Source organism: Pocillopora damicornis, chromosome 5 (genome assembly GCF_964200805.1).
Source record: "Pocillopora damicornis chromosome 5, jaPocDami1.2, whole genome shotgun sequence".
Classification (NCBI taxonomy): domain Eukaryota; kingdom Metazoa; phylum Cnidaria; class Anthozoa; order Scleractinia; family Pocilloporidae; genus Pocillopora; species Pocillopora damicornis.
Genome location: NC_142674.1, coordinates 9,832,832 through 9,855,618, shown reverse-complemented (window position 1 = coordinate 9,855,618; position 22,787 = coordinate 9,832,832). Strand labels below are relative to the sequence as shown.

The 22,787-nt window shown below is 38.8% G+C and overlaps 3 protein-coding genes and 1 pseudogene across 3 annotated transcripts in view; all 4 read right to left on the bottom strand.

Moving 5' to 3' along the window:
• LOC113671211 (uncharacterized) overlaps positions 1-3,804 on the bottom strand; it is a 4,884-nt gene extending 1,080 nt beyond the window's left edge. Inside the window, 3 exon segments of the mRNA XM_027187424.2 lie at positions 1-694; positions 697-918; positions 921-3,804. The exon segment at positions 1-694 is cut by the window's left edge and continues 1,080 nt beyond it. Of these exon segments, the coding sequence (XP_027043225.2) occupies positions 465-694; positions 697-918; positions 921-1,509 (1,041 nt within the window). The 5' untranslated portion in view covers positions 1,510-3,804 and the 3' untranslated portion in view covers positions 1-464.
• Positions 3,805-4,636: 832 nt separating this feature from the next.
• Positions 4,637-5,230, bottom strand: LOC149045095 (uncharacterized). Its single transcript, XM_089205846.1, has one exon. It carries the CDS (start codon positions 5,228-5,230, stop codon positions 4,637-4,639), a length of 594 nt encoding a protein of 197 aa, XP_089061972.1.
• Positions 5,231-7,327: 2,097 nt separating this feature from the next.
• Positions 7,328-8,490, bottom strand: LOC149045094 (uncharacterized). The gene has a single exon (XM_089205845.1). It carries the CDS (start codon positions 8,399-8,401, stop codon positions 7,328-7,330), a length of 1,074 nt encoding a protein of 357 aa, XP_089061971.1. The 5' UTR covers positions 8,402-8,490.
• Positions 8,491-20,620: 12,130 nt separating this feature from the next.
• Positions 20,621-22,479, bottom strand: LOC149045093 (uncharacterized; annotated as a pseudogene).
• Between the last annotated feature and the right edge of the window lie 308 nt (positions 22,480-22,787).

Here is a 22,787-nt window from a genome sequence, read left to right as displayed (position 1 = left end):
AAAGTGGATACTACATGCATGAATAGGGGAAGTGTTCCCTTACACTTATCATGGGTTATTTAGGGTTTACAAAACTTTCCCTGTTTGCTTCTTGCGCAATAATTTCTCACAGACCGTATCTCTGATTCTGGCTGCCTCCTGAGTAGCATCCCTTATGCTTAGACAGTCTCCCATCTGCAGCAACTTTCTCAATTCGTCCCTGTTCCTCTTTCCACCACTTTCATTAAGAGACAAATCAAGCTTCCTTGAGATGGCATCTCCCTGCATAATACAAGTATTGTGAAGCACCATGCATGCTATAGTGGTTATGTGGGCTCGATCTTGGCTGCTTTCATTTTTCCTGAATAGGACCCTTCACCTCCCCTTAAGTTGGCCATATGCAGCTTCTGTGACCATGTGCGCTCTAGACAAGCGATAGTTGAAGTAATGCTGCTGAGGTGTCAATACAGCATTGGTATATGGTTTCAGTAGCCAAGACCAAAGGGGAAATGCAGTCTCCAACAATGAGGGGCTGGATAGTTGAAGTAATGCTGCTGAGGTGTCAATACAGCATTGGTATATGGTTTCAGTAGCCAAGAACGAAGGGGAAATGCAGAGTCTCCAACAATGAGAGGCTGGATAGTAACATCCCTCACAGTTTTGCCAATCATTGGAATAAAACTTTCTTTTATCGAGTTCCAGAGGTCTGTTGAACGAAAATTACAGCATCATGTGAGTTACCTGGGAAGCCACAGCTGCCCCATACAAACCTGTAATGGGAACCTACCAGCCCCATTAGTACTATAGAATAAAATTTCTTAAAGTTATGATACTCCTTGCAGGCTTCTAGTCCACTAGGAGGGCATTTAATGGGAATATGATAGCCATCTATTGCTGCCCAACAGCAAGGGAATTGCCAAAACTCATCCATATCTAACTTTTTTTCTTGAAATCATCCCGAGTCTTGGGCATATGACTTGACACGCACTCACTCCGCAGATGGTCAACAAGGACTTGGCAGACTTCATTTACGATAGAGCAGACAGTAGATACTCCAAGACCTGCCATCTCTGCAACGGTATAAAAATAATCTCTGTGGCCTAATCAATATAAACAAAGTGCTAGCCTCAGTTCTGGGGAAATTGGATCCTCTGTCACAGTTTCTCTAGCAAGAAATGGGCCGATGCGATTTAATATGTACCTGAATGTTGAACGAGAAACCTGAAATGTTTTCTTAAATCTTGCCTTGGAATAGTTATTCCACGTATTCTCCCACCATCCAATGTTTCTGGTTAACTGACAACAAGAGCGAGACACAGGAGTGACGTTTTGTTGTGATGAAATCAACAGTAGAAGAAAACAAACATTCAATACTTTCCTCCTCCATGCAGCTAGGTTTTTCAACACCATTTGCAAGTTTTGGCGCCTTCTTCTACTTTCACGTATGGCATTAGCGAGAAGAAATTCTTCCAGATAGCTTACTGTGCTTTTCTCTGCCATCTCTGCAATGTTTAATCCTCTAAGACTCATAACAGTAACCGCTGACCATACTGGTCGTAGTTTATCGTTCAGGTTTTTTGGTTCGACTCAATTAAGTTCGACAACTGAATCAACTGTTGAACGTAATTATTTAGGTCGACCCAAATAGGTATTAGGTTCGGCACATGTAAAGTTCGACATTTGAACCGGGCCTTATGGAATGGAGCAAGCAAATGAGGTTAGCAAGATATTTATTATATGCCTAGGTAATTTTTAATTTTGATTTTTGGTCTGTATTGTAAGTTATGGACTGCAAATTGACCAATCATAGCTCTTTGAATTACCTTGCCATATAATAATGGAATGTTACTGGCAGTGTTATTTTTGATGAGTGAAATGTGCTTACCTTTCTTTTAAGCCATGATTTAAGATGTTAAATAATAGAATTAGTAGTAATCATAAAGAATCAGAAATTATTGTAATTAGCCGGGTATCTTGAAATGGATTCTCAACTCCCTATATAAAATTTGCATACAGGAGTGCCCAATGCATTGTGGTTAGAGTAGTATCAAAACCACCAAAATGGCGGGGCTGTCCTGGTGTACCGGTACACGGGGGAATTCCTATTGTTTTCATATCCATACATGGAGTTGTGACGCAGTTCGTTAATGTTTCGTTCCTTTGTGTACCGGTACACGAGGACACAACCAAAATGGCTGACAATTTCCTGCTAAGTTCTTCGTTCAATTCTTTTACCAATGTCTCTTCCAACCCTAGCTCTCCTAAGAGCTCTAGAATGGTTCAAAAAGAGCAGATTGTCATCAGAGAATTTATAGCATGCTGATTTAGGGAGCCAAAATGATGGGAATAGCTCCAGAAGAGAACTGCTTTGAGAGATGAACAACAACAACACCAGTCCTGACATTCTCTGTGGGGTTAGATGGCTTTTTCTGGTTAAAGCCAATGTTTCTACTTCAATGAAGCAACAAAACTATTTGGTCTACTGTCATCTAGACCAGCTATCTGATGAAGTGGCTTTCAGTAAATGCAACTGTAAACCTGGTCAAGGTGGTTGCTGTAAGCACGGTACTGCACTGTTGTATCGTTTTCTTGACTACAAAAATCTCGAACCAAAAGAAGTCCCAGATGATGTGTCTTGCACTCAGGTTCTCAAGCAGTGGAGTATTCCATCCAACTGTAGTACGACAAAAGTGGTCAAGTTTGAAGAACTGACTTTTGAGAAAGCTGATTATGCTAGAGACAAACAAAAGAAAGTGTCCACTGGTTCAGTGAAAACGAGAAAATTATTGTTCTACTCCACCATATGCAAAGAAGGTACTAGATTTTTATGTATTTATTGGAATTGCCAAAGGTGTTTTGTTGTATTTATATATTGCATATTTTTTTATGATGGTGTTTCATTGGTTTGATTGAATAATTTTTCTATTCTTCATGTTTAAACTGATGAAATAAAAGCTTTATATAAATCTTTACAAAAAAATGGTAAAGCTCAATTATTATGTGCAACTTTGATTGGTAATAACTTTGAACCAAACAGCACTTTTGAAACAAGCTGTACAGTTCAAAAGAAAAACCAAGAAAAATCTGGTGATAGTTTCAAAAGATAGTTATTATTTGAAAATATACCACAGTTCGATGTTGAGCTGAATATTTCACCTGAAACTCTACAACGTATTGATAACAATGTTGGTGTTAGCAAAGATGAGGCTGTGGCCATCGAGGTCTTGACTACCGGTAGGCTTCAATGATAAAGCAAAGATTGGTTTAAGGAGAGACAAAAAAGATAGACATTCTCATTATTTGGGAGGGTGATCAATCGAAGGGAGAGTATTGCTATTGTATAAGTTGTAGCAAGTATAAATAAAACAAGTACACTACCATCTAGGATGTCCCATTTATTGAAGTGGGGAATTGATAATGAACACGTTGCTCATGAAATGTACAAGTCCAAGAGTGGGGAAGAGGTTGCTGACTGTGGGTTGATTATCAACCCTTCCTGGCCTTGGCTTGCATGCAGCCCAGATGGCGTTATTTATAGAGAAGCAAATTCAATAGAAGCCATTGAGATTAAATGCCCATTCCCTTAAAAAGAAATGACAATTGAAGAATGTTGCAAAGATTCATCCTTTTATCTCAAAAAAAATCCAGATGGAGTAATTACACTGAAGCAGTCACATGTCTACTATTATCAGTGTCAAGGTGTTCTTAATATCACAGGTTTGGACTGGATTGACTTTGTTGTATATACGAGGAAATATTTTTTTGTGTAATGCATACCCAGAGATATTGAGTTGTGGAAATCAAAGATGCTTCCTAAGCTAACACTGTTTTCTGCTCAGTACCTTGTGAATTAGGTCAAGGATTGCAACATTTCCTTTGATATTTGTGGATGAACATTTGAGTTAATCTAAAAACCTTAAATGGACTTTTATTGGCTGCACTACTCCAACATTTTTTTGCATTTATGCAAAAACAATATATTTATATAACAATTTTTTTTTAAATTTTGCAGACAATTTTTCTGTGAGTTTTACTATTTCCGAGAACAACTGTAAAAACATATTTAACAATTTTGTAAGGGAAAAATTTAAGCTTACCTTTGAAGGTTGAAATAGACCAGTTTGTCATTTGTTTGGTTTTATCAGTGACTTTCCATCAAAATTTGCTGCATTTCACCCTTGGACAATGAAGCGAATCGTGATGCTGAGTCCCCTTTTCCATTGTTTTTCTCTTTTTCTGCCTCATTTAAGAACTCTAGCCCAAGGGAAAAGGTCGGAAAATTGTCTCGGTTTTGGAACTGGTGGGCCAAGTCTCTGTTTGTTGCTCTGATACCTTTGAGCTCAAGGATAGAAAATGTTGAACATTCTAAAAATAAAATTTTATTGTTTTCTATGAATACACTGTACATGTTGTTAGAATGAAGTTGTTAAACCAGCAAAACAAAATTTAACTTTTAAGTGTGATAGTTAAATAGACACAAGAAAACAATGGAATTAGAGTGTACTAAGGTGTACTGGTGTAACATACATTTCATGGGATTTTACCTCTCCCTCTTTTTTTCTACTCACTTTCTGCAATGATTGGTGGCAAAAAATTACATAAGCATGCACAAATTACCCACATTTTGTTTCGGTCAGCAGCCATTGATGATGGGAATTTAATTTTTCAAAATTTGAAAGCATTTGATTCTGTGAATGGCTCGCCCTACATGTATGCGTAGTGCTGCAATCCTTCTTGTCTCTGTTTCCTCCTCCAGGGACAAATGGTCATTCTCCCTAAGAAATGGTGGGATATTAAGAGAAACTTTCTTTGGTAGCACATCCTCAATGTCAAATCCCTTATCCACCATAATGCTGTCACCCTCTTCAAGTAAAGAGAGTATTCCACAATCTTTAGTAGCCTCCTTATCACTTGTTCTTCCTGAATATAGATCAGAAACAAATGTAATCATTCCAGATGGTGCAATGCCTACTAATCCCTTGGCAGTGTTATGGTGTTGGTAATAGGTGTATGTCTTGCTCTGTGATCTTAGAGAGCTTGGCATTTCTGTAAACAGCTCATTGCAATCTTTTATAACTCTTGTTTGAGGGTAGGAATCCTTAAAGTTCTGAGGCATTGTCTCATTCACAACTGTCCTTGTGGGCCATATTTGATGACCAAAGAACTGCTGCTTTAAACCAGTAGCTTTCTTACAGCATCTGTCAATCCATCTAAACATTGATTGTCCAGGCATAGAATACTCATCAATCATGATATAGTCTACATTCAATACTTTTTCTTGTAACTGGACAAGGCTTTTACCAGACAAATCTTTGTGTGAATTTGTAACAGGGAATTTAAAAAAAGAAATGGATTGTTTTACCATTGATATTAAAAGATGCTTTTGCAGTAACAACACATTTTTTCTGAAGGAGTTGCATTTATCAGACAACTCTTTCCAGTTCTTGCTACTCCATTTATGATAAAGAAAAGAGGTTCTTTTGGACTGTTTGCATAGTATAGTATAGTATAATCTTTATTTAAGCACGAAACAATTCATCAGCAATTACATTAACTAAAACTATTTAAAAATTAAAACACTAACTAATATTTAAAAGCTGTTTTCCGTGAATGCCGTGCGTTATAGAGTGGCATTGATCTTGCGTTTAAATAACCCCAGAGACTGTGTTCCTTATATCACATGGAAGACTATTCCATAATGTGGCTCCACTATAGCTAAAGCTTTTTCGATAATAGTTAGTGCGAGGTAGAGGAACATTGAGTTTATTTTCAGAGTCCCTGAGGTCATAAGCAGAGTTACGCCATTTAAACTTAGAATTAAGATATTCAGGAGCTAGCCCGTGCAGACATTTGAAAACCATGGTAACTCTATGAATTTCCTGCTGGCTTGTCAGATTTTTCCAACTTAAAAATTCAAGTAGCTTAGTTGCATCGGCATCATAGCTGGAAAATGTCAAAACACGGGCTGCTCTAATCTGTAATTTCTGCAGCTTATCTCGTAGCGTTATCCCACAGCTACCCCAGACAATGTCACAGTAATCAAAGTGAGATTTTACTAAAGCTTGGTAAAGCAGATGTAAGGTCAATGCTGGGATCAGATGCCTGACTCGCTTTAGGCACCCGATACCAGAGGCAATCTTTTTTGTTAATTTTTCGATGTGACTATGCCAATCGAGCCTATCGTCTATAATCACACCAAGCGATTTTGTAGAAGTAACCTGGCTCACCTGAGTGCTGTTCATTCTAATTGTTGGTGAAGCTGTGAGAGTACCCAGTCTCTGCCTTGACCCTATTAGCATGAATTCGGTTTTTGTCATATTCAGTGTGAGTTTATTCGCTTGTAGCCAGTTGAAAACGTTTGTTAAGTCCTCATTCAGACAAAGCTGTATACTCTCAAGATCACCGCCCGCATATGTAAGGTGTGTGTCGTCAGCATACATCCTCGGCTCACAATTTGATAAACAATTTGGAAGATCGTTGATATATAATAAAAACAATAGTGGACCGAGGATGGTCCCCTGGGGGACGCCGCAAGTTAATGAGCAGCTGCTGGACAGCGACCCGTTCACAGAACATTTCTGTGTGCGGTTTTCCAAGTATGACTGAAACCATTTGAAAGATTTGCCATGTATGCCATAATAGTTTAATTTCGATAGGAGGATCTGATGATCAACAGTGTCAAAAGCTTTTTTCAAATCTAGAAAAATGACTCCATTGATTTTCCCGTTGTCAATATTATATGCCCAAGAATCTGTCGCTTCCAACAATGCTGTTACAGTTGAATGAGTAGCACGAAACCCTGATTGATTTTGATATAGAATATCATGTTCTTCCAGATAGGCATACAATTGATCGTAAACTATCCTTTCAAACACTTTCGCCACTATTGGAATCACCGATATTGGGCGGTAATTGTTGACATCATCGCGGTTACCCTGTTTAAAGAGAGGTGTAACCCTTGCATATTTCCAATCATCTGGGAACTTCCCTTGGCTAATAGATTGATTGAAAATATCACATATCGGCACACAAATAAGGTCAGCGCATTCCCTGATAAACCTAGCAGATATTGTGTCAAGGCCCGTTGCTTTTGACTTGTCTAGTTTATTTAAAAGTGAAAATACTTTATTTGGATTAGTAGGTTGGAGCTCAAACCGTTTATCTGTACCGGCAAGATATCGTTTATAGCTACTACTATCAAAATCTATCTCACTGGCAAGTTTTGGACCAATATTAGCAAAATGGTTGTTGAATTCGTTTGATAGCTCCAGTGGATTAGTTATCGTTAATCCATTCACTTTTAGTGATGTCACTGACATTTTCCCAGATTTACGTGAAGTTAGCTCGTTTATAGTCTGCCAGGTCTTTCGGGAGTCGCTAGTGTGCTTGTTAAAAATATTTTGGTAATAAACTTGCTTTGCTGAGCGTACTTATTGACTAAATTTCTTTGTTTCTTAAACACTGCCCAATTGTTGGGATCATTTGTTTTGATTGCTTTGATTTTTAATATATCTCTATTATGCATCAAGTCTTTCAACCCAGCGGTAATCCACGGAGAACTTCGTGAACGAACGCGCATCGTTTTCAGTGGGGCATGTTTGTCAGCGATAGCTAGAAATGTACATTTCCATTGCTGCCACATCTCGTTTGGGTCGGAAGACTCATATACATTATTCCAACATTGAGACTGAATATCATCTCGAAAATTTTGGCAATCGAATTTTCGGAAATTTCTGTATGTTATTGAATTATGTCCATTCGACATCCCGTTCAGAGAAAGTTTTCTATAAACATACACCATGCTATGATCACTTATCCCAACATGACAAACTCCCGAACAGGCGATCTTATCCGAGCAGTTGGTGTAAATTAAATCAATTAAAGTTGACGAGGTGGGTGTTATCCTCGTTGGTTCAGCGATGAGTTGCTCGAGTCCGTAGACATCAGCAATATTCTTTAATTTGGATGTATCATTGTCATATCGTGCAGTAACCATGTCACAGTTCATGTCTCCCAGTACAAAAAATTCTACATTTTCACTATCCAATTTCCCAACTAGGGATTCAAAAGGTGAAAAAATGCCAATAGGAGAGTCAGGTGGTCTATACCACGTAACAATCACAAAAGGTCTTGTTTTTGGCTTATGGATTTCCAAGCAAAGATTCTCTAATGCATCCATATGTAGATCAGATCGTACTGTAAAGTTGATTGAATTTTTAACGTAGAAACATACCCCCCCGCCGCCTTTCGTAAGTCTATCGCGGCGAATTATTTCGTATCCCGGAATATGAACTTCGTGATCTTGAATGCTCTCGTTCAGTTTTGTTTCGTTTATAGAAATAATATCTATATCGTTGTTTGCTAATAGGATTCTTAGTTCGTCTATATGTGTAGTTAATTGATTTATATTGAGTGAGGCCATTCTAAAGCCACGCAAAGGTGGCAATATTGAGGCAGATTTTACGCCCCTTTGGCTGCTTGATCGATTTCGCACGGCATTGACGGACAGCACATTATCTCATTCTAGGTGCGATTTAAAATTATTATAAAACTGTACATTACCTTTAGAGTTTAAGTGCAGTCCACCTTTGTTGAGTCCATTATAAGATATGTTCTCATGATGAATTAATTTCCATCCGTTTTGATGGCAGAACTTCTCTAGATGCTTGTTGGCTGTTTTTACGGCCTGGTCAAGCTTATCTTTTCTGCATACAAGCTCCGACAGCGTGACTGTAGTATCGCAGGTGCTCTCGATCTGTCTCGCGAGGTCGACTATCGATTCGGCAACAGCCTTTGGTTCCCTGGTTTTAAGATCATTAGTCCCATTGGAATGCATTGGAATGATTTCGTATTTTGTCCAATGCAAGTTTCTGTTGTTTCTGTTATTTGTCTACATGTTCTAGTTCAAAGCATTTTTTATTTGATCCAATTTGGCATTTCCCCTATCTCCTGATCTGTCTAGTTAGCGAGGCTCGAATGTCAGTCAACTGAGTCATGTTGAGGAATATCAGAACTGAAATTGATATTGGAATTATGGAAATCAGAAAGTATCATCCACTCTTCTCTATCTCTAGTCATAGGATCATATGAATCATTGTCTAGTTCAAAATGATTCCTGACTTGTTGTAGTTTCATCTCCCAATTTGGAACATGATTTTGAGCACAAGGGGTTTTTAAAAAAATCATGCTATGCAATATTAAAAGTGTCAGTGTTTGGTCCCACATTTTCATGACCCTCTGGAGAGGGCCTAAATGTGCTAGTAAGTTAATTTTTAAGGACTCACAGAGAAAGGCAGCTAAGTCTTGTTTGTTCTTTGGTTTTGAGATGGATTTTGACCATTGCCACGGTATTGGCATGGATCCACTGTCAATGTTGATTTCAAATGAGCTTGATTCTCGTCTCTTGCTGCATTCCCTTGCCTTGATGGAGACATGTCTATACTGGTCGAAAATCAGGTCCACTCTGCATTTCTGCAATAACTAGTCAAATGTTGCAGACCTTGCCGATCTAACCATCTGAATGAGAGCCATCGCATCAATTAGACGTGCTGTAGGATGTTGTGATGAAAGCAGGCTTCATCTACATGTGACATTGTTTTCAAGGACGTGTATTTGGGTACTTTTTGTCGTATTCCTGAGGCTGCCATGAGGATGTACAAGTGGGACTGGTACATTTCAAAGCTCATAAGAAAGAACTTCTTTGAGATCAATATCCCTATTCCTTGCAGCAACCAGAAGGCGACCAAAATGCTCACAATCAGCATTAACAGTTACAGTCTCGTCTTTCTGTTTGCTCACTGCAACTTTCTTTGCCACAGAACTGAATGTTTTAATCTTCAGTCACTGGGTTGGATCCCAGAAACTGGTTTTACTTTTCTGGATTTGCTATTTAAGTATGGTTTCTGTGTTTTTTTGCCTAACTCTCCTGTGCTGAGAAGAATGCTTGCATCTGCGCCTAGAAGAACAACACCAGTGGCAAATTTTCTGAAGGTTAAGAGTACTTCCTAATAATAATAATAATAATAATGTTATTTATCCAGGGAGTTCACATCACCAAGGTGTGCCAAAAAAAAGAAAAATGTTAAATTTGAAAGGTTAAAAATAGTTTAAAATACAATTTTAAAATGTTCAATAAAATTACATTATAAAATGAGTTAAAAAATTGCGGTCTTCAAGGCTTGCTTAAAAATTAAGTGACCTCATATCATGTATTGACTTGTCAAGACTGTTCCATTCTCCCAGTCCTTGATATGAAAGGCGCTGTTTTCCATAATAGATCGTTTTCACTCACGTGACCAATTCCTTGACTACCATTGCTACTCCGCCATATTGGTGTACCTCAATTGTAAACAAACTAGAAGCGTCCTTCGCGTGGAACATGGTTTTGTGTCTGATCGTTGGCTGTGACAGCAAAAGTGGACGAGATAAAGGGTTGTACTTTGCAAGGGTGCCTTCTGCGGTCGCAAATCAAGGCGAAGAGGCACAGAAACTATCCGAAGAAAGAAGATCGCGTGGGATTTCAGGGATAAGCCATGACGATCTGACCGAAGAGATCTTAGAAAACGATCGTGTGTGCGAAAAGCATTTTGTTTCAGGAAGGGCAGCTAAGAGCTAGGATAAATTTAATATTGACTGGGTTCCAACATTGCTTTTGGGACACAAGAAAGCTACTGATTGAGCAGATCATAAAGAAGCGGCGGCAAAACGAAACGAGAGAGCGAGGGAACGTGAACTGGTGAAGAAGCCGGCTTTTGAAAAGAGAGAGCGAGAGCTAGAACTAGAGCGAACGGCGAAGAGACAGAAACTTAATGAGCCCGGTGAACAGGTTTCAAACCTCAGCTTTGAAGGAAATGAGGACGAAGAGAAAAAATTAACAGTTGAAGCTGGCACACAAACTGAAGAGTTTGAATATTTATTCAGCTCTCTAAACATTGACCGGAAACCATTTGATCGGTGGGAATTTGTACAAAACGAAGAAAAAGTTAAATTCTACACTGGGTTGCCTTCCTTCGATATCCTGCAAAATTTTTTCGAACATGTTTCTCCGTTTGTTGCTTACAAGTCCCAGAATCTGGCCACATTTCAAGAGTTTGTCATGACTTTGATAAAACTTAAACTTGACGCACCACATCAAGATCTTTCATATCGCTTCAATGTCTCCCTTTCAACAGTTTCAAGGATTTTTTCATCCTGGATGGTAGCGCTAGATGTACGCCTGGCTCCACTTATCAACGGGCCTGAACGTGAGGATTTATGGCGAACTATGCCACAGTGTTTTAAATATTCATTTGGAAACAAAACTACCGTGATTATTGATTGTTTCGAAGTATTTATTAATAGACCATCAAATCTGCTCACAAGAGCACAGACATGGTCATCGTACAAAAACCATAACACTGTTAAGGTGCTGATTGGGATAACTCCACAAGGTACAATCTCCTATGTTTCCCAAGCTTGGGGAGGATGAACATCAGACAAATATTTAACTGAGAACTGTGGAATTTTAGGATAAAATAGCAGGCTTGCTATATGCGAACAGGTTTCTGCCAGGCCAGCCTTGCAACCTAAGCAGTGTGCAAACAAAATTGTTCCTTCTCTTTCCGTGATAACCCAACATGAAATAAGAGAGTCGTTCATACGCTGGGAATGTCTCACCTTTGCTAAAACATGAAACTTGTCGGCGATTATGTGGCCTTACACGCTTGCGATATAACCAGAGACCATTTGGTGATATGCTTCAAGACTTCGGAAAGCTTTAAACTGTTTCTGAGTGTAGAAACTTGTCTCCAAGACAAGATAACACAAAATATCTGTGGATTCAACAGGAGGCAAACAGTCCGGCTTAAAGTCCTTCCCTTCGACTAAAACTGGATCAATTCCAATTGCCGCTATTTTCTGTAAATATTGATCTCTGACTGGAAAATCCAGCTGCTTCGCGTATTCGGATATCGGAAAAGAATAGTCGACCCCGCTTTTGTTCTGGGACCCTTTTTCTTTCTCTTTTGAATCCATTTTACTTGTGGGAATGATAATTGAGGAAAAATTACGGGGATTACGCAATCGAAAGTGGTACACCAATATGGCCGACCGGAAATGATGTGACGTCACGTGAAAACGATCTATTGCACCTAACTCACAGTAAGTAAAAATTGGATTTGCCACGAGTATTATAAGAATGGATGTCACTGATTAGCTTTGTATCAAACTTAAAATCTATAATGCCATTTACGTATTTATAAATGAAGACACAGCGGTGAAATAACCTAAGTTTAAAAAGTGTTGGCCAACAAAGTTCTTTTAATGCCTCCGTAGAAGAGTAAAAACTAGGTAAACTGAGAATAATCTTGGCAGCCTTGTTTTGCAGGAGCTGCAACTCATTCAGAAGAGTAGCATTGCCCTTATCACCCCAGATAGTATCGCCATAATCAAACAGCGGGTGCACTAGGCTGTTGTACAGAGTAATCCGCATTTCAAGTGGCAGTAAATAACTTATTCGTTTCAGCAAGCCAAGTCTTTGATTGATTTTAGTTGATATGGCTTCAACATAGTCACCCCAAGTCATCTTCTTGTTTATGATTACTATGCCAGTGCGGGTCAGAAATCCAAAACACCCATTTGACTTGAACAGATTATCATAGCTTTAATCACAAATCCACACGCGTAATACATCTCCAAATCACTAAAGAAGTAAATCTGTCAAACTAGATATACAGATGTACAGTTGGTATACAGAAAAACTGGAAAACGGCAAGCAGAAAGGTAAAAACTTACGCCTTTCCGGGCTCTAGCATCGGACCGCGTGGTCAATAATATAACAAAACTAGCACGAATGAGCAGAAATCTGCGACGCATACATGACGTAAAAAAGGGGGGAACATGGGTGCCGCTACATGGCTCCCCTAAATGGAAATCATTTACTTAACACAGTTCAGATGGAAATCTAATTGTCCTTGATACTCGCTCCTCAGGCGGGGATGACATCCTGGTCTGCGGCCTCTTGAGCAAGTAACAAAATCGTTTTTTGGATTGGTCGTTCCAAAAACTTCCGTCTTCCTTCTTGTGTTAATAGGAGTTGGACCTTGCGAATACAACCGTCTTTGCTATGGAAGACCTTGGTCAAACGTGTAAGGGGCCACTGGTTTCTTGGCAAGTCGTCGTCCTGAAGTAGGACTATATCTCCTACTCTACTGTCCCGTTGGGATGTATTCCATCTTTGTCTCTGCTGAAACTGTGAGGAATATTCTGAGCGCCACCTTATCCAAAACTGATTGGCCAAGAACTGTACATGGCGCCACCTCTTTCTTGAGTATAAGTCCAACCGTTCAAAACAACGAGGTGGGGGCAGCGATTTCGATCATCTCCCACCCTTTAAGAATGAATAATTACTGTATGGAATCGGTTGTATGACTTACCAGCCAAAACATTCCGACCATTGCATCTGTAAATTCTTCTTTTTTATGAATCAGTTATCACCTCCCCTCCATCACCTACTCCAAATAATCGCTTTTCAATACTTTCTTCACATCTTCACAACCATCTCCGTGGTTGCATTAAGCTCTTTCAATGTCTGAAGGTCTTGCGTGGTGCTTAAGGTAACCTAATCTGAAATTCATGTATGGTCAAATCCCCTTTTTTGAGGGATACCCACTCTATTTTGACAACTTGTTACTTCAGACATTTTTCCTTTTCCATATGGAAAGGTCCCACATTGTCTTTCTATTTATTCTAATGTGTCAATATGAACAGCATAGATGCTCTTTTTTGTCCAATCCACAGATTCTCGCTGAAAGTTAATATGTCACAGTGCCAACTAGAAAAGGTATCATTCAGTACATCTTAATACAGAAACCCCATTACCATGGACAGTGTCTGTGGTTCTTTCAGTGTTCATGTTAACATAGTTTAACTGTATTACTTAGTACAAACCTGTCCAAAAGGATGGTTCTTGTGGTGATCAGGCTTTGGCAGAGAAATGCATATGCAACATTCCCCTTCAGCTTTTCCTTACTGTAAATCACTCCTGAGGTTTCTTGATGCTTCTTTTCTGGATTTTGTCTCTAGCTCAATCTATTATGGAAAATCTTAACATAATTAATTCCATGACAACACAAAAACTTTCCGATTTCCATACCCCATCCCAGACTAAATTGCTTAAAAACCCATCCTTCTTAGCAGCACATGCATGTGCTGTCCTTTTTTTTTCTTTTCTAAAGAAAATCCTTGCAATAAATTTTAAATTTAAATTAGTATGCTTTAAAAATGAATTTAGTTACATGTATACCTTTAAGATTTCTTGCCATAGTACCTCCAAAACCTTTTGTCTGTGTCACAATGGTTAAGGTTGAAGTAGTTGCAACGTCGTAAACTTTTAAAACTTTCATGGCCTCAATTAAGACTTCACGCATCCAGAATAATCACAGAACTTTTTCATAAAAAGATCACGGCATGTGTTCGAACATGGAATATATAGATATTTTTTCCCATATCTCCAGACATTAACAAAAGGTATGCAAAGCGTACATGTGTCTACTGCCTTTTTTTGCTGCATGTTGCTTTTATGTGGGGAAACTGCAAAAAGAAATTCATGTTTTGCGTGGACTTATTTATAAAATAAATCATTAAATAATATCTTATTTGGGGTATTGAAGTTTTCTGCAAGAGTGGATACATACTTCTTATATAATGAAACATTAATAGACTATGCAACTGAACTTTTTCTACCAGTTCTTTGTTCATGGACTTAAATTTTTCTTTATCTACCAGTTCTTTTTTTCATGGATTTAAAAATCTTCCTGTTAATAATCCTAGAAGGTTCCCTGTCCCTAGATTTACAAACTTTGTAGTATCTTTCCTTGCTTCTTACTGTTGTCCTGCAATCGATATTTACATCCACTTAATGTAAACATTTCACACATTGAACATGATTTTCCACAACTCGAAAGTACACAAGAAACTGATAGTATAGATGTTGTCTTAAAAATAAATTTTTTTTAAAAAAGCGGGTCTGAAACAAACGAAACATACCAGTGCATAAGCTCACCATTAACTGCATTTCCATAACTGTAGAAGATTTCACTTGAACACTACGTACAACAACCACATGTTGAGCCCAACTTCCCAAGGACTGGATAAGATTTTTAGAGAAAAATAAATTGCAAAGTCGCTTACTTAACCATGATAAATTTGACAGTAAACCAAATTTAAAAGTTCTGCCCAAGCTAGAAAAAAAGATAATGTAGACCTAATCCTGGAAAGGTGTACATGTACCTGGTGAATGGCATAGTTGTGAATCCCTTGAATGGAGAGCTCATTTTAGTATTCTGATCTTGTAACTGTGATAGTTCAGGCTGACTTTGTGACCAAGGTGGGTCGAATTCTGCAAACAATAAGCAGAGATTTCGATTTTGACACTTTTTCTAAACACTGGGAACTGCACAAACCATCATTGGTTCCGTGCAAAGGAAGGTCATTTTGTGATGATTTCCAACGGCCCATAAAACAAGTATCAATCCAGAATGTCTAAGAGTTGTTCCTCCAGCTTTGGAGCAGAAGTTTATAGAACAAAACTTATCAGAAGACCACACACTCTGCACTGAACACAATCCTTGGGGCACAATGGAACTTGTTGAAAACACGCACGGACTGATGAATACTCAAGCTTGCAGAAGAGACAATGGACCTTGTCAAGAACACGCACAAACTGATGACTACTTGAGCTTGCAGAAAATCAGTGGACCTGTGTCGAAGACATGCACGAACTAAAGAATACTCAATCAACCTTGTCGAAAACATGAGCTTGCAGAACCCACACACTCTAATGCAGGTGAGTCCTTTGTGCAATTTCACTTGTGATTGGTTGAAATTAAACATGTGACTGACTCCTTGGCAACACAGATTAACCCTTTGCATACCAAGGGGGGTGGTATTTATTTCACACAAAAATAGGCATACATGTAGTTACAACAATGCTTGCCAAGTCTGTTCTTTATTACAGACACCTGCAGACCTATACATATTTAGAAAGCTAGGAAAATATGCTTTCATATGAGTTAGAGAAATTATGGGATATGATACTTTTGTGACGTCACGAGCCACCTAATTAGCATAATTATGCAAATAAGAACTGATACTTGGTTTAGTGACTAGGCCCATATCTAAATAAAGACTTAGCCAAGCTTTCATTTCATCCACAGTGACTGGGTACCATCCAGAACTTTCCCTCGGGCCTCTTTTCTGTTCTGCATACAAATTGGTCTGACTAACTAATAACTGCCATACCTCTGGTGTAAAGAAAAGTGAGAAGAAATCCAAACACGATTTAAGATCTCTGGTGTTTACATTTATTCCAGGGTTTTCTTTAAAGTCAATATCTCTTCTTCGTTTAATTTCTCTGGACCACTCTCTTTCCACGACCTCCATTACCTCCTGTGTGCTCTCATCAGCCGAGTCTTCACTGGACTCCTGTTCGCTGGATTGTGATTCATCGCAGTAAAATTCTTCTTCAGAGGCTCAATGCTCCATTATGTTTATAAGAGGGAAGTCATCCTCGTCAAGAAAGCGAATTTCCACATTGCTTTGATCGTTTGCGGAGCAAAAATCGAGTGTGCGATCGGGGTTGAGAGCCGCCATTTTTAAATCACTGTGCTGAAAATGTTTAACTTATAAGAAACTCTCAAAATTCGTCTCAATTTAAGCGAAAATCGAGCAAAACTGCAAAATAACTTCATGTAATCTGGCACAGAATGAAATAATTGCGTCCAGGCCCTTAGATCTCGTTTTATGGTCTCCGAGAGGGGAGTTGTGATTAGCTGGCCATATATGGCCAGTTGGTATGCAAAGGAATAAAGGGGTAAGTTTCTAAAGAAACTGTGGTGCTGCGTGGGTGGGAGAGTATAGCAGGTAGTTTAGTGTTAACAACTGGGTTGAAAACGTAAATTAGCCACCGTAAAGGGTAAAAAAAAGCTTTTTTACCCTTTACGGTGGCTAATTTACGTTTTCAACCCAGTTGTTAACACTAAACTACCTGGTATGCAAAGGGTTAAGCACATGTGGGTCACTCATTGCGATTTCACATATGATTAGTCGGAATTGGCCTGACCGACTCTCCTCAACATCACAGATCACTTATTGATCAGTCATTGCATATCAACAAGTCAACAAACTTTTTTCTGTCTTAGTGTCTACCTGTGTATGTGCAGTAGACACAAAAACTGTTGTAGAGGTTCACCCACCCACCCTCCTCTCCCAAACCTGGTCTAAGCATTGTTATTCGATGAATATCCCAAGCATTTCTTTAATAACAACAGGTGTGACTTGCACCAAGAAACTTGCACAAGGTTACATTTATAAGGTTCATTTTATTTACAGTAATGCTTAACTTCTCTGAACTAGCTGAAAAAAATTTATAAGACTGACTGTATTATCATAGAGTCCACTCATGAGTCTTCCATTTTGGTACGTAAACACAGGAAAGACAGCATGACACTGTTTTTATCACAGGCTCAACCTGGTCTTGGTTGGCAATTTTTTTTTGGGATCATTTTCCGAAGGAGCATAGAAACCAGACTAAATTCAGTAGCTAAGCTTACTGAATTTATGTCCAAGCCTTTCCTTGCTTGTGTGACCTTTTTTGCCACAGGTTCATTTCACTGGGGAATACTAGAAACAGCAGCATCAAGGAAACATGGCCTCAAATTTTTTAAACAAAAAAGTTTGGGAAACTTGTTGTTGAAGCTTTGATGATTTGCCTTCATTATTTGGCAAAGCTCCATCAGTAATGCTGTCATTGGTTTCCATGGTCTCACTTTCCAGAGAGTCAAGCATGGGTAGTAACATTTGCTGTTCTTCATCCTTTTCTTGGTCTCCATAGAAGTCAGCTTAATTTCAATTTCCTTTTGTTGGAAGCCTACAAACAGGCTAACACTGAAATTCCTATTGTTTCCAACAGCATGGATAGAAAGGTTGAATCTCTCTTTTGCTGTTTATGTTAAAGTTTATGTTGCTGATTCTTAATTTTAAAGCCAGATGGTGTTGTCATCTCTTCTTGGCACATGGAAATTGCATGGATTCTTTTCATCCATGGTCATGGTACTTTTACTAACAGAGCTTGCAGTTCTGCAGCAGGCTGCAAGGTGTAAATTTTGTGGTTTACCAAAAGCCAAGGAGAGAGGCTTTCATTGGAAGTGCATTCCTAGGTCTTCAGTGATGAACCAGAATGGCTCAATAAGGTTGTAAGCTCTCATTCTTCCTAGAACAACACATTTGAAACAAAGATCATTCAGTCTGTCTAGTTGCCTGTATTGTTACTTCTTGTTCTGAGATCGGTTCTGCAACAAAGTGCTCATTCCTTCCTTCTCTCTATAACTCTGTTCAAATATTCTTGATACAGAGAATATTTCTGTAAAATAGTGTCTGATACAAGAAGGTCCTTGATTTCTTCAAATTCGTGGTGTCTTGGCAGACACAAGGTCTTACATTATGGACATGAGGTCTTGCCTGTCATCTTTTGAAATGGTGCACTTGGAGTTCACTAGCCACTGCCACGTTGCTTGATGCATTAAAGGAGTGTTGCCTGTTTCCAGTGGACTCTCAGAGCTTGCCTCTGCCCAGTGTCAGCATCAGACAAGAAAATGTCAGGTCCCTTTTCAGGACCCTTTCCTCCAAAAGTATGGCTTGGAAGAATTGCTTTCAGTTGTTTTAAGCAGCATTCCGGGCATGATTGAGATTGAGTTGAAGTTACCCAGACTGCAAGAGGTAGTGCTCCACAGGGATGATGAGTACACATAATTTGAACTGGATTGTTGTATCAATCAAGGCTCCATGATGAATCCATAAATGTCATCTCTTCAGCCTGCCTAGTTGTGTGTACACATTACATGAGAGGGGTGCATATAGATAATATCAAATGCTTTTGGTTAGCACCATGACCCTGGACCCTTTACAAGAAACACTTTCCTCCTACATTAGCATTTTTTCTGTTGTAGTCCTCTACAATTTTCTCAAGTTGATCAAACATTGGTGATCCATTGGATAACTCTTTCTTTTCAATCAACCATTTCTTGTACAAATTGTTTACACCATATAGAGAAGGACATATTGGTGGTCAGCCAATAACATTAGAGTTACTGGATCCTTCATCAATTGTGTCTCATGATGATGAAATGCCTCTGAGGCACTCAGGCCCTCCTCAAAGTAAGTGCAAAATTTGTCTCGTTGCTGGCAAAAGAGGGCAAGAGGAAGTTAAATGAAAGCAGTCCACACTGTGATTGTGGCTCCACCAAAGGTCTTTTTCACACTGATAGGGCACTTTCTTGTTTCTGTTGATCCTGATGGCCATGTTGGGTTTGTAATCAGTCTTCTCCCATGCTCTTGATAACAAGTGCAAGTTACAACCTTCTTTGACATTGTTGTCCTTGTGTGTCCTATACTGTTTTTAGTTGTGGATACGTGAAGTGTAGAAACACTTTTCTTCAAGAGAGTTTGATTAATACTCATCATGGCAGCACATGCACCTGTAGTCAAAACTGTTGAAAGACTGAAGGGGTGATTATGAGCATTGAATGCAAACAGTCTTTCACTCTCGGAGACGTCTCATCGATCCTTCAAGCTCACAGGGGTTTATGGATAGTGAGCCTTTTGCAAGTGAATCTTATGAGCAAAACTTTGAGCAAACCTTTGAGCGAACCTATGAGCACTCATATCAGCAAAACTATGAATCAAACAGAAGCTCAAAACTACTGGAAACATCAGTAGGAAAACTGATTTGTTCATGATATCTAATGAAAACACTTGTAAGGCAAAGCAGAACAAAACGCAGTTAGAAGAACTACTGGATGGTAGCAGAAGTCATGGAAAATTACAGAAACAGAGAAGTAGGTCAAAGTCCACTTGTATTATCAAAGGTGCCTGCCGTGATAGAGAAACATCAAGATTACTGTGGAATGACAAATAATAATGAAACAGTAGATGTAACCAAAGAACAGGAGGGCAAAGCTTATGTGAAGGAATGCATAGCAACAAGAAGAGATAAAGAGTTCAGAAATAAGCAAAACAGCTCCGCAAGCAAAGAGATCAGAAAATATTGAAAAAACAAGAGAATCTAAAAGGCAGGCTTTTAATAGACGCAAAGAATCAAATTCTGATCATATCAGGGTACTAAATAGGGAGGCATTTGCCAAAAGTAAAAATAGGTCCGCAATGCGTACGTGTGTCTTGTGCTGGGTTTTAGCGGTACTTCCGTGGGGTCTTGTTTTGTGTAGGTTTGGTTGCAAGTTCAATTCAACAATTTGAAGAAGAATTGATTAGAATAATTTTAGCTGCAAGGTTAGGTGGCTAAAATCTTGAATACAGAGACTGGAACATAGACATTAGGGATGGACAAGTTTAATGTAAAAAACAGCCTGCATTACAAAAGGAATCGTAACTGTATGTATTTAATACAATAAGTAAGAACAAAACATGATTCAAGTTAGGAATTGTGATTTTTTTCTTTTACATCAGAAAATTTAATGAACATATAACTAATATAAAAAAGAAATAGAAAGTTTAACAGCAAGAGAGTATGAAGAAATGCGAACAGCTCTACTACTTGATAATTACAGAAGGTTTCAACTGAGACGGGTTACTGTTGTAATTGAAAATTATAAGTGGCAACATCAGTAATCTGCATTAAAAGCCTTAAGTTCCTTATGAAACTTTCTCTTCTCAATGTATAAGCATTAAAAAGACTGTTCATAAATGTATTTCAGTTGCAGTTTTCAATTGGATGTACAAACTCAATAAAATATATAATATCTAAATACTTTTAAATACAAAAAGTCCCTTGGGAGAAGGGGAATGCTATAACAGAACATTGTCCCAGTGATAATAACATGAACATTTTTGTCTTTAGTGAAAGATACAACAATGGCTTTGGTATCCTGTTAAATGGTTATATAGAGTGGATGCATTCTGATCTTTACCATTATTTTGGTTCTTGCTGCAGTTTAGTTCTCTGCAACACTGACTGCAGCCACAACTTTAGTTTTCTTATCAAAGGTAACAAAGAGCATTGATGTATTTAGGAATGCTTCAACAGCAATATCTTCACTTAATGACTGCTCAGTGTCAACTTTAAACAACTGTAAGGCACTGAGCTAAGTATCATTAAAAAAATGTTACAGTGGTATTAATGTCATCATGTCTCAGCAATGCTTGCAAGTGGTACTGACTGCTGCAAGCAGACACTTTCTGCCTGAGGCCACATGTTTCACACTTTACTACATTCCCTGGTGTTGCTGGAAGCTTTTTGCTACATTTGCAACATTGGCAATAGCACATGAAATTTTGAACGCCAAGGACTTCAGCATTTGGTGATGTTTGGGTGAAGTAGTCTGGCAAATCACCTGGTGAAGCTACTTCCTCTTGGAAGGGATCAGCTGGTGTAATGGAACAGTCATGCTTTGGTGTAGTAAGGTAAATGGAGTAGTTGTTATTATCCTTCCTCACTTTAAGGTTACAGAAGTTATATGTGTTGTCGTCTGCAACTTTTGTAATCAGGTCCTCCCACAGGGTTAGTTTGATTGATCCAGATGGATCTAGGAGGCAACAAGCAGCTTTCGACTTCGTGCCATCTCTTGTGATTATTTTCTTCACTCCAGATAAGTGGACCACTTTGGCTTTGAGATTAATAAGTTGGTTATTGGTGACATAATCATCAAGATGTTTAGAGTCGAGGGAATCTCTTTTTATAGAAAGTGACCTCCTTCAGTTCCTCTATTGGACTCTTGCATTCATGAGAACACTGTCATTTTTAATAGTGAAGTTGCTAATCTTTACTGAGGACTTTTGTTTGCTGCATCTTTCAAAGTTGAGATGCTTGCTTGAAGAGAAACAGACTCCATGTACTTTAGTTGCTTCTGTTTGAATAAGCATGTCAAAATAGCAAGTCTTGTTCGAGTGCTTAACAGGGGATACGTTATGAATGTATCCTGTTAGGTTGGCCTTTGTCGTTCAAGTCCTATTACAACTGAAGTGTGTCTACCTGGAGAGCGAAGAGAAATAAATGGTATCAGTAACTGTGGGTTGTAGAACAGGTATCAAAGAAAACTGCAATCTGTATGTACTACAGGGCACAAAAGCAGTAATCGTAAAATAAACATACCTGGATATGTGTTGCATATCACATATCTACAGATTACCCCTTAAAAGACAGTGTTCACACTTGGTGCCCGGGCACTAGTACCCGGGCACTGGCACAAAATGGTGCTGTGTTCAGACACACAGTACTCAGTCTGAAGATATGTTCACATTCAATAAACAGAGCACATGCTCACTATTGAGAAATTGTTCGAGTCGCAACATGCGTTTGTTCCGTGTTCAGTATATCTGCTTGCTTACTGGTTTTTATGGCTTTTTTAATTTTGTAATGCTGTGTTTCTACATGAAACATTTAAGAGACACCGCAGATGACGACGATAAGCGCACATTATCTCGGATCGTCACGGAAGCCTGCGCTAACATTACAAGTAGGTTGAATGTATTCCTTGCAGAAACGAGTGATAGTGGAGGGAGAGCAGCTTGGAAAATCCCATGAATTCAGAATGTTCTAGAAGACGAATTCCTTCATTTTCCCGACAGAAAATGGCTGGAAAGTTATCGTATCTCCAAAGATATGTTTGAACAGTTGACGCATGATTTGCGGAGCCTTCAGGGACAGGTAACGAGACTGCGTAGTCCTGTACCTGTACGAACAGTTGTAGTGATGCTACTGAAACGTCTGGGAAAAGGACTGGACTACAGAGAGATCGGAGACAAATTTGGAGTCGCTG